Below are 12,184 nucleotides of genomic sequence, written 5' to 3' on the forward strand. Positions count from 1 at the left end.
TTGCTTACTGTGATATTGCAAAGGTATAAATTTTGTGAACGATATTCTGCGTCATCTTTTAAATATGTTAATTTACCAGTTTTAGTTATCAGTAGTATTTCAAATGTATCTATTCCTGTCTGTTGCCTTAGACCTTTTCACTGATCTTGATGAGGGTTCTGGCCAAGGTGTGATGAGTTACGACATTTCCATATCAACTCTGAATGAAGTCTTCATGAGCGTAGAAGGAATATCAACTATTGAACAAGGTAAATTCATTTGTACAATTCATACAAAATCAATTTCCAAATGATCATGTACCAGTTTAGTATTTGTAATGTCTTATACTTCATTACACTAAAGAACATGACTAGCCCTGGCTGGTGTGGTTCAGTGGATTGAGTGCCGGCCTGTGAACCAAATGGTCTCCAGTTCAATTACCAGTCAGGGCACATGCTTGGGTGGCAGGCCAGGTCCCCTGTTGGGGCGTGTGAGAGGCAACCAATAAGTGTACCTCTCACACTTCGATGTTTATTCTCTCTAAAAATAAAACCTAAAAAAATATATTTAAAAAAATCCCAAATTTGACCCTGCCGCTCTGGGAAGGGCTGTCACCCTTTCCTGACGTCGTCACTAGGACTCAGCAGGGACTGCTCCTGGAAAATACCGAGTTCCTCTTCAGAAGCCATTTGCTTCCTCTTCAGCAGCTTTCTTCTCTCCCCAGTTATTCACTGCTTCTTGCGTATTTTGAGGATATGAAAGCCTCCCAATCAGGGTCATGAACTCTGAACAGATATTTTGTATAAAAATTGCTCTTAACTTGCTCATATACAAAAGTCCACTAAGGTCTAAATGAGGGAAAGGCTTGGGGTCATCTCTCGTGTATTTTAATGGGTGGTGATAGTCAGAGCTGTTACTTACGAGGGGTTTGTGCCAGACACTTGATCCAAGTGTGGTGACCTTGCGCCACTTTTCTGCAATGACCGTCCCAACGAGTGTCGTTGGCACCGTTTGCCGCCTGAGAAAATTGTACCTCACATTCTCCACTTAAGAGCAGTTAAGTGACTTGCCCCAAATAATACCACGTGTAAGTCACGTATTTGGAAATCAGGTACAGGTCTTGTGGTTTCAGGGCTGGTAGTCTTTCGCCTAGACTTCTACATTATTGATAGCTTAATAGACATTTAGGCATTAGTGATTAGCTGTTTCTGTGGACATTTCTTGAAGTCCCTCAGAATATTGTCACCTGTAGGACTTTCTTTGCCTTTTGAAAGACTAGACACAATGAGATCACCGTTTACTGACCTTTTTTGGCATGAATTCAGAATATTTGATAATTGAGTTTATTGAATGTGGGCATGATAAACTTAATTTGTTGCTTACATTGTTTGTTTTGTAACAAACATCCTAAGACAGTTTTTCTCTAAAAAGAAAAAACTGTGATGACTCAAGAATGACAGTCATAACTTGTTCTGACCTCGCAGAGATGCGCAGAGACACAGAAAGCCTGTATGAAATGGAGCCAGCTTATTCTCCTCGTCCCGAAGTTGGGACGACTGTGGGTGACTTGGAACTCTGGAGAAGGCAGGTCTGCGCCATAGCACGGCTCCGGTTCTTGAAGTTAAAACACGGAAAGAAAGCACTTTTGACTCTGTAAGTATCAGAGTACTGTGGTTTTCTTGGGTAGTGGTTTCGAGAAGGGGTTAAACCAGAATAAAATTTACTACTAGAACATAATACCCAACATTCCTGCCAGAGCATGTACAAATGCAGCATTTGATTTTACTGTCAGTGGGAATACCTGTAAGTTAGCACGTGATTAGCCTTGTACACTGGTCTGTTTGGTTTTCACAGTTTGATTGCCTGCTGTTAATATAGTGATGTGTTTTTGTACTATGTGGCATGCTAAGGTGTCACTTGCAAAATTTTAGCATGTATCATTATGGCTGGCATAAAGTTGATATTCTACAAATATCTGTGAAATGTCCGGCTGAATAAATACAATTGCTATAGTTTCATATGGTAATTTTTCTTTACTATAGACTATTGGTACTTGGAATCGCACTGTTCCCTGTGCTTGTGGAAGTGATATTTGATGCTGTATTAGTTCAGAGGAGTGACTGGGAGTTTAAACCTGAATTGTATTTCCTCTCTCCTGGACAACTTCCCCAAGATCCTCTTACCAGCCTACTGATCATCAATAACACAGGTGAACAGAAAGACTAAATTCAAATCTAGAAATAAGTTATTTTTATGTAGAGGGGGGGAAAGTGAATCATAAGAGAAGAAAATGTGTATTTAGACCTTATGAATAGAAAACAATTTCTGAGGAACTGTGCTTATTGCTCTGAGTTTAGGGGTGGGGGCGATGGGGATAAGGACACAGCGCAGAAGGATCCTGGGTCACTACGTCACCTGGTAGAGCAGAGCTGCTTATCTGCCTGATGACCCTAATGTGAAGGAGAAGCTCCTGTATAGGTTGAACCACTGGCTTTTGAGATCTCTCTGTGACAGCAGCTTAACTTCTACCTTAAATGTTCTACATGCTCATTGACATATAGAGATCCAATAGGATCTAGGGAGATGCCTGGAGACAATTTGGTACCTGTGCTCCTGTTATCCTCAATGATGGGTAACTGGTTTTGTCTAACTGCTAATCCTCCTCCTTATTTAACTTTGAAGGTTTTATGTCTTTGCCCAAAATATTAACAAAATATATTCAGAGTAGGAATGCTCTCTTGAAGAGTTCCCCCACCCACTCCAATTTTTCACATACATTTGAGACTCAGAATTCTACATGTCTCCTCTTTAAACAAAAGTGGTCTTCTTACTTGTTTCTCATTCTTGTTAGTTTCCATGTGGGATTTAGGAAGTGAAGTTTATTCATTCTCCTACTTTAAAGCTGACAGGCTGGCTAGTCATTTGATTTCCAAGGTCTAGCATTGCTTCTTTGCCTTTCAGTCACCCCGTACGTGTTTTCCTCCCCAGTTACTCTCAGCACAACACATGGTGCTCACTTGTGTATTTTTTTCTTTTCTCTGTGCTCACTTGTTAGGTATTTTGTCATTTAGGTTTGGAGCTTCTATGCCATCTCATTCCCCTTTTTCTCAAAAACCTCACGATTGTTGATAAGATGTCCATCTTTAAATTGGAGACTCCCTGTTTGCCTAGGTGAACGTGGGTCACCATTAAGGTATCTGTGACCACAGAGATGGAGCAGGCCGTGTGGCAAACTGTCCTACGATGCAAGGAAAGCTTATTTGCTACATGAACACCCCTTTCCCACCTGGTGGGAGGAATCCTAATTCATCTGGCGCTTGACCCTATTTTTCTGGCACCAGAACCCAATTCTGTCCTCAGCTCCCACTTGAAAGTCCAAATGAGCCAAAAATGAGAATCCTTCTTTTTCCTTTTTCCACTAAATTCTGTCTTTTCGTTGTCTGGAGTTCCTGTGGGACTTGCCCTGCAGTTTTTCCCAGGTAATGTCCCTTAGAAAGTAAATCTGGGGACTTGTACTCTGAGGACAGGTGCAGCTGCCGCCCGCTCTGGGTGGAGCAGAGGGAGGGGCCTGTGGTCACCTCGTTCCAGGTGTGGGTGAACAGTTAACCAGCCTGACGGTGACTCCAGAGTCTACTTTGCCCTTGAATTTGTCTGCTGAGTTTAGATATTAGGAAAATTGGTTTTGCTTTGGTATTTGTTGGCCCCTGTGTGTGCTAGGCTGTGGGTTTTTCTCACCTCTGATTTCTCTGTTTTCTTCATTGGGAGCCTATCGAAAACTTTGGTCTGATAGTGGCACTCTTTCCATTTCCCACTTCCTAACAAAAAACATACTTATGAAATATATATGTATGTAATACATATGCAAACATGTAAAATACACCGATGTGTTAAAATACATTCATACGTACACCTACATATACTTACTTTTCTGTTATTTGGAGAACACAGAAGCGAGAGGGGCGCTATTATTGGCCATTTTAGGCTAGCCAATCCAAGGCACTCCCCATACGATTATTGGATTCCCACAAATTATTGAGTTCAAATGTATTTTTTTTAACAAAGAGTCACAAAATCAAATTATATTGTCTTAATGGTCACATGTTAACTTACATTAAGTAGAATTATAAAGCTCACTCACCACAGAGAAGGTTTGACGCATAGAAGAAGGTCAATGAGTTTGCTTCCACATTCCCAAAGGGATATGCCTTCACATAATAAAAATATAAATTGTGTATGTCATTTAAAATTGACATATGTTGTATTTTATACGGCCTTCTGTTATTGATTTAATATTAGAATCAAATATTGAAGATTTTATACAGTCACTGAAGCATCAGAATATCCTTTTGGAGATCGATGACTTTAAAAACAGAAATAGCCCCGAGGAGCTGTCATACAATGGAGCTATTGTAGTCTCTGGTAAACAAAAGGTATGTTTGTCTCTCGCTTCTTGGTTTTGCTTTTATGAAAAAAAATTAATGAAGTGCTACATTTTCACTGTCTTAAAACCTCTGGAGGGTCAACCCAGGTAGTAGGCAGCAACTTGACTCAAAATCATTTGAGGTCATTGTTAAATAATCTGGGGAGCTTAATTAAATTTATGTAACATATTTTCTCTCATAACTTTTGAATTAGATAATTTTTTACAGTTAAAAGTAGCTGAATATAATTGCATCATTCAAACATGGTAAAATATTAGGACTTAAACTTACCATCTAAGATAATTATGAATTAAAGGGATCCTATTCAATGGCTAACTACTCAAACTGGCTTTTTATATTTTAAAAAATGCATTAAATACTATCATAGCTACTGAAGTCTCTGAGAAAATTTTTTCAGCTTACTCTCTTAACATGTTTCAATTTGGGCGATGACTATAAACAATAGAGATCTTTGCAGGAACAAGACAGTTGAAAATACATCCTAATCATAAGTGAACTCTGAGTCTCCAACGGAAACAGGGAGTTCAATTCAATGGAGCTGCCTCTTTATTTCTTGCCACAAGGAGAAAAAACAAAAGCCTTTGAAGATGTATCATTGACTTCAGTTCTACCTAAACTAAGTGCATCATTAAAAAAATGTAATCTCAATGTGGCAACGACATTGCTTGGCAGACGCTCTACTGGTTAGTTATCCAACATGTTTATTACAGGAACTCTTGGTAATATTTAAACAACATCGAGCCTCTTTTTCATAAACATGAAGAACATAAACATTGTCCTTGGAAGTGTAAAAACGCTTCATTGGCAGTGTAGCTACGAATGTTTTGTGAACCCCATGCTTATCTCACACCCAGAAAAACAGGGCTTCTTTGCTTGCTCACTGCAAACTGACAGGGTTTCCTCATCAGGGCCACTTTTAAATTCCATCAGCTGAAATTCCTTATGAGCAAAATGAGGACAAAATGATCTAAAATTAGTAATACTAATAAAAATTCACATTGCTGACTGTGCTAGGGCCTAATATACATTATCCCATTTAAACTGTATAACAACCTATTTATCATAAACACCTTTTCACAGGTGAGGATGCTGCCACTCAGAAAAGTCAGGGGACTTTGAAGACGGTCACACAGCTAGAATATGGCACTGTTACGATTTTATGTACAAAACCTTTTTCTTTGTTCTTCGTTTAGAATTAACATCATCTCGTTTGTGTTTATTTGAAGGATTATAGATTTTCAGCTTTATGCAATACCAAGAGACTGCACTGTTTTCCTATTCTTATGAGCATTATCAGCAATGGGCTGCTTCAAATGTTTAACCACACGCAACAGATTCGAACCGTGAGAAGCTCGTATCCTTTTGTAAGTATTGGCTTCACTCCTTCTGAACAATTGGGAATTTGACAAGCCACCCACATGTTCCCTCTTTAGCATTTAAATATTTCTAATTGACTTCCATCCCCCCAAAATTAATTTTGTCCTTATATTTTAAGCACATTATGTCTAACAGAATATGATTTTTTTCCTTTACTATGATCAGAGAATTCTCACAGGGGAATTTTTTTCCATATTGTGCCATAGTCTCCCAGAAAATCTTCAGAACAGATATGTACTTGATTGCAGGAGTGTACTGGAGAGAGAATGAGGCTGTGTGTGTGTGTGTGTGTGTGTGTGTGTGTGTTTATACACTGAATTGGAAAGCAGGAACACGTATAACCCTGTTTCAGAATCTCGAAAATCTTAGGTAATTTGTAGGTGCATCCTTCATTGACTAAATTAGTAGACCGACTCATTTGAAGGACAGTCTACCAGTTCTTGGGCTATATGCTTTCTGGTAATCCCTTTGCCTACTCAATTACATTGCAGGGGCGTCTGCTACACACAGGCTGCATTTTCGGGGTTCTTTGTCAGCTGGCGCTAGTGTGGCTTGACAATTGGAAGCAGTGCTTTTAGCCAGGACAACAGAAGGATCTCGCACCCTGGCCTTCAGTGACATCAATTCCTTCCTTTGACCTTCCACCCCGGATGTGACAGTGGCTTCTCACGTCATCATCCTTGGCTTCTCTGCTCTTTCCTCCCATGTAACCACTGCATGATTAATTTCACTCTAACTTAAGTACTCGAGGTGGTTATGGTTTTCTGGTTAGAGCCCAATGGATACCCAAGAGGGAATCTCTCAAAGCTGACTTCAACGGTTTCCAACCAGAATGTTGGAAGAGAAATAAACAGGATGAGAAATGGAGCCTTCAAAAAGGGAAGCCCATTTTGTAACAGAGGGGTCAAATTCAGTTTTGGATTCACTGCATCTGTGGTTCTGGGGGCACACAGAGGAGCACATGGACGGACTATACATGAGATGTCAGCAAGCGACATAATCCTCTGTGAGCCAAAGGCACCCGTCCCTGAAAGCAGGGAAGGTTCAAGAGTGGTGGTGTCTGCAGGGAAGTCTCCAGAAGGTGGCAGCAGCTGGTAGTACAAAGAGATAGATGTTCTCCCCTCTGCGTCCTCATGTTAGTTCAAGATTAAAATGAACTGGAGGCTCCATGGCCACACCCTTAGCCTCCCCAGTAGCAGAAACCTTTCTTCTTTCAGCCATTCTTATGAAGACAGCAATACATTTTCCCACCCGCTGGAAAATTTCTAACTACAGTCCCCAAAGCCTTACGGAAAGCTTGAGAATTGTGGGATGATTTTGAGGCAGTCCTGTTCCCTGCCTGAACATAAGCCCAGCATCAGGCAGACACTGATTCGGGGGCAGTGACTAAAGTGCATCTCCTGGAAGACGGGCTCGGTGGCATCGAGTGTCTTTTTAGGTCTGTGCTTCAGAGCGCATCCAGCTGGCTGCCGCAGTTTCCACGTATCCATCCCTAGGTTTACTGAGAAATACCTGCTGCTCAAGCTTGAATAATCTGTTTCCCTAGGACCAGAATTCCTTAATTATTTTTTGTGTGTATTGTGGTAAAAAACAGGTAACGTGAAATTTACCATCTTAACCATTTTTAAGTGTCCAGTTCACTGGTGTTAAGTATATTCACACTGTTGCAAAAACGGGCCTCCAGAACTTTTTCATCTTGTACAACTAAAACCCTACACCCATTAAATAAAAACTTTTCATTACTCCTTTCCCTGGACCCTGGCAATCACCATGTTACTTTCTGTTTCTATGAAATTTGACTACTTTTGATGCCTCATAAGGGGACAAGTATATAGTATTTGTCTTTTTGTAACTGGCTTTCTCCCTGGATAATGTCCTCAAGCTTCGTTACATGGTAGCATTTGCCAGGATTTTTTTTTTGAAAGGCTGAATCGTACCCTGTATGTATAATGACCTGTAAAATGACCTGTAAAATGAACTGTATGTATGCAGCACATTTTGTTTATCCATTTGTCTATCCATGGACATTGGGCCGCTTCCCCCTCTTGGGTGCTGTGAATAGTGCTGCTAGGAAATGTGTGGGCAGAGATAACTTTCAGGTCCTGCTTTCCATTCTTTTTGTTATATACCCTGAAGTGGGTCCTGGGTTGTTTTTTATTCCCCCCCTTTGTTCTAAGGGTTTAAAACTCATGTTTCATAATCAGCAATTACCCGCCCCCACCGCCATGCGTAGGTGTTGATGAACCAGACACACTTTTAACTTGATTTTTCCATATTTTGAACAGCATATTCATTGTGGTTATTAGTATTTGTTTAATTAAAAAAATATTCATTCGCTTGATGTGCATCTTATATTTGCAGAGTTTTATATTGACCTGGACTGGGCTGCCAGAAGCCTCCTTCTTCTTGTTCACCATCGTGAGCTGTATTTCTCCTTACTTCGCTATGAGCAGCGTCAGTGATTACAAAGTAAGAGATGGGGAAGGAAAAAAAAGAAACTTCAGGGAGCTTAATACTTGTGTTTTAAATGCTATTTGTTCAGAATGTTGTCCTGTGAGAAAAACATTTAAGCATATGTTTAACTTAAATAATGTAGTTAAGCATTATTTCTAGCAAGTCAGAAATTTACTTCTAAAAACACAAAATACTCGTGGGCGCAAACAACAGGGTGGTGACTGTTGAGGGGAGGGGTGGGAGGAGGTGGAAGAGGACATAAGAGGGATAAATGGTACTGGAAAAATACAATAAAAAATGAAACCATGAAACACTTTTTATTTCAAAATTAGTATAAAAAGTACAATAATTTTACAGAGATGCAAGTTAAACATTCAACGGGGAATATTATAACTTTCAAGTATATTATCTTTAACTACAAAGAAGAAATCATACATGTTGAAAAAGACCTGATTTAAGGCTTGAATCCCTTTCCTACTGTGGGGAACACAGTTTTTTCTCATATTGGTATTTGGTTACGCCCATTATCCACGTCAAACAGTCCAGTGAGATTTAGGCGAGTCACCCTTCACAATTCTCAGCCAGCAGCTCTCCCAGAGCATATTTCGATGATGGAGAATTGATTGTTCTTTGGGCCACAAAATGATATTTCTTCTGAAGGACATTCATTTCTTGATCATCTTTAAATCTGCTTTTCTATTTGCGCAAGTTAAAGTGGTATTGTGACTCAAACATATAAAATGAAATAAAATTCATTTTCAAAATGGTCATCTTAATGAAATTAGCGAATTTCCATTGGAGAGTGTATGGATAATTAAAATTATTTAAAAATTTAAAAGTATTTGATTAGACTGTATTTAACATGTCTTCCAACATGTTTGTTTTTGGATTTGAGCTTTAACCTAATCTATGTGTGTCCTGTGTTTTTTCATCAGAAGAGAGCTAAGGCCCAGCTATGGGTTTCAGGCCTCTATCCTTCTGCCTACTGGTGTGGACAGGCCCTGGTGGATATCAGCCTCTTCGTTTTTATTCTTCTGTTAATGTACTTAATTTTCTATACAACATACATAGCACAAATTTACGTCACAAGTCGAGTTGTGTTTGCTTTGGTAAGTACCACACTACTTAAAGATTGTCTTATGAGGTAATGCATAGTAAATATTTACATTTGATATTTTATATAATCAAGACATTTTTGTTTTAATTTTGTCCCAAACTAAAACAAACAAAAAACCATGCAAACTGCATGTTCAATACAATGTTTTAAAATATTTATAATTTAAATTTTCCCTCAATATTTTAATTTTTGACTTTGGTATTATTTGTCTTATCTTTAGGTTATAATTACATTTGGTTATGCAGCTTCTCTCGTCTTTTTGACATATGTAATATCATTTATTTTTGGCAAGCGGAATAAAAACAGTGGCTTTTGGTCATTTTGCTTCTATATTGTAAGTATATATACAAACATACAAATAGAGAGAAATAGAGTTCTGTTTTAAACTTTCAATGTAACAGTAAATATATTCACTTTTGCCCTGAACAATGGGGAAATTAATACCTTAAAACTACACCGTAGAAAGAAGAAAGAATGTAACACGTTGCCGATTCCATAATGTTCCTGAAGAATTCACGTACAACCCTTTGACTAGAGTGCATGGAGTACCTTCCGGGAAATCTGAAGCTCAAAGGGCTACTGTTGAGTTTATGAATCCGTCAGCACACAGGGCTTCCTGGCAACACTAGAATAAAAATTGACCTGATAACATTCGACAGTACAATCCATTTCTACAATCTTTAAGAAAGCATATTTTAACCTCAGATGCTAATAATTTTAGGGATTGGAGATGTTTCTATACCTTCAGCAGTGCGCTTGTTCATAAACGTGAATAAAAGATGACTGAAAGTCCAAGATTACTGAAAACTTGGATGGAGATATTTACCAAGACTCTGGATACCCAGAGTGCCTAATCCCAGCAGTTTAGGTACATTTTAGCTGGTATTCTCACCTGGTGGTTGAATGTCTGGCTCACAAACACAGCTCCCAACTCTTGGGGTTGAAGTCCTGAAACCACCGGAGGAAGCCAACCAGAGGCCACAGGCTAAGAAAACACATCTGACAGCGCCCACTCGCTTCTATAAGAAGTTCGCCTTAGATTGCCCTGGTCAGCAGGCAGCTGTTGACCTATCCCTTCTGATTTGGCTTCTCCAGACTGTGTTTCCTGGTATTCAGCGGGTCGTACCTATTAGCACCCCACTCACCACCACCAGGACAGCCCAATGCAAGTTCAGAAGTTACAGAAAGACTTAGAGAGATACCTCACTTGGAAGACTGGCTTTGAGGCTGGCATGACAATCCGGTGCACCGAGTCTTCCATTCATCCTTTGCATGGGAACGTTCATTCAGTCAACTTCTTATCGCCTGTGCCCAGTGTAAACCCGGGTGTTGGGTAGGCAGTACAGATGTCAGCAGAAGAGAGCCTGCCCAATAGTTGGTTTCAGTCAGCACTCTTGTATATGTCCAGCAAAAGGTCAACAAAGAATTTGGGCCCACACTTTGTGTTTTCTAGTAGTTTCAGTTCTGAATGAAGTCTTTTTCAGAGCTGATGTTCAAGCAACGTCAGGGTTATTTGCCACTATGAGTGTTGACGGGTCCATTGCTGCCAGCCTAATGGAGGCTGGAAGTATCCCTGTGAGTTCCCTCGTAGACACTCATTGGGCTCCTTTCCCTTCATTCCTAAATAATCAGCAGCCTAAGGTCATGACTCCTTTTTCTTTGTCTCTCCCATTCTTGTGTTGGTTCTCCTTAAACAGAAGCCGTTCCAGACTGGGACAAATAGAAGTCTACATGAATGTATTGTTGCTTTGTGTCAAGTGAAAAATCAGCCCCTGGTTAACTTATACTCACAATTCTTCCTGGTTTGTGTGGGTTTGGCAATATCTCAGATAGGGGAGTGCTTGGCATCAAGGTAGTACCATACCTCATCAGCCCCTTCTCCTCCAGCTTTCAGTGGGAAAGCAGAGCGGGGATGGAGCTCTTCTCGTGGATGCAGGCTCTGGAGTGAGGTTTGGGGTGGGAAAAAAATGTCCAGGTTCTAGGAATTCAAAGTGCATCAATTCTACAGAACATGACTTACCTTCCAGAACTTGAAACACCATAGTATTCAAGAACAATAGCTTTCATCTCTTGGCTTAGAGAGTAGAGACCATTTCTCCTAATAGTTTATAGGAGAAATTTACCTCAATCTATGGTCGATGGCAGAATGGGACCTGTGTCATATAATGAGTTCCTCTTGCGTAATTCCTCAGGTGTGAGAGCATAAATGAGCAAATGAAGAAATATGACTTTGTCATTTCTGGGAAAGTCACGATAAAGCAGAACACCTTTCCCGTTAGGTTTGTGGACAAATGTGATCATTAAGATGTTCTCACTGTGGTGGAACAAACCGTAGCAAATAAAGGACCACATCAGAGAATCAAACATGAGACTCTGAAACACTGTGCTTTTCAAATTGAAACATACTTGTATCTCTCTGTGATTGAATACCATGTTTCCTTTGCTGCCACTCTTTTTCAGTTATGTGTATTAAAATAAGGTGGTGTTGCAGAGACAAAGTGAAGTTTTTAAAATAAAGTTTTTTGTTCAAAATTTTTAAAAATTGCATCAGTGTTATATACAGTATAATACATGTTTATAACTTCCAATTTTTACTTTTTGATATTTATCTATTTTAGTGTACATGTCTACTTATCTCATTTTTATACCATTGAAAAGAAACTACATCTTTATGGAATATTGGGGTGTCAGATGTGAAAAAAATTCAAGATTACCTATGATCATTTCCCTCATTATTTAGAGCGAAAATAACTAAGTAACTTATTGAAGGTCACACAAAAGCTAGTGACAGACCCAGGAACAAAACAGGTCTCCG

At 39.5% G+C, this 12,184-nt stretch overlaps 1 protein-coding gene and 1 pseudogene across 6 annotated transcripts in view; both read left to right on the forward strand.

The window, feature by feature from the left end:
- ABCA6 (ATP binding cassette subfamily A member 6) overlaps window positions 1-12,184 on the forward strand; it is a 52,977-nt gene that overhangs the window by 25,480 nt on the left and 15,313 nt on the right. For all 6 annotated transcript variants that reach the window (XM_045182473.3, XM_045182472.3, XM_045182468.3 and 3 more), the window contains 8 exons: window positions 132-248; window positions 1,464-1,632; window positions 2,022-2,188; window positions 4,276-4,409; window positions 5,648-5,785; window positions 8,160-8,267; window positions 9,188-9,361; window positions 9,590-9,703. In XM_045182473.3, the coding sequence (XP_045038408.2) occupies window positions 132-248; window positions 1,464-1,632; window positions 2,022-2,188; window positions 4,276-4,409; window positions 5,648-5,785; window positions 8,160-8,267; window positions 9,188-9,361; window positions 9,590-9,703 (1,121 nt within the window). The remainder of the gene's footprint in view (window positions 1-131; window positions 249-1,463; window positions 1,633-2,021; window positions 2,189-4,275; window positions 4,410-5,647; window positions 5,786-8,159; window positions 8,268-9,187; window positions 9,362-9,589; window positions 9,704-12,184) is intronic.
- LOC139440284 (protein transport protein Sec24A-like) lies at window positions 9,819-11,854 on the forward strand (annotated as a pseudogene).

The sequence above is a fragment of the Desmodus rotundus genome, chromosome 9 (assembly GCF_022682495.2).
Source record: "Desmodus rotundus isolate HL8 chromosome 9, HLdesRot8A.1, whole genome shotgun sequence".
NCBI classification, from domain to species: domain Eukaryota; kingdom Metazoa; phylum Chordata; class Mammalia; order Chiroptera; family Phyllostomidae; genus Desmodus; species Desmodus rotundus.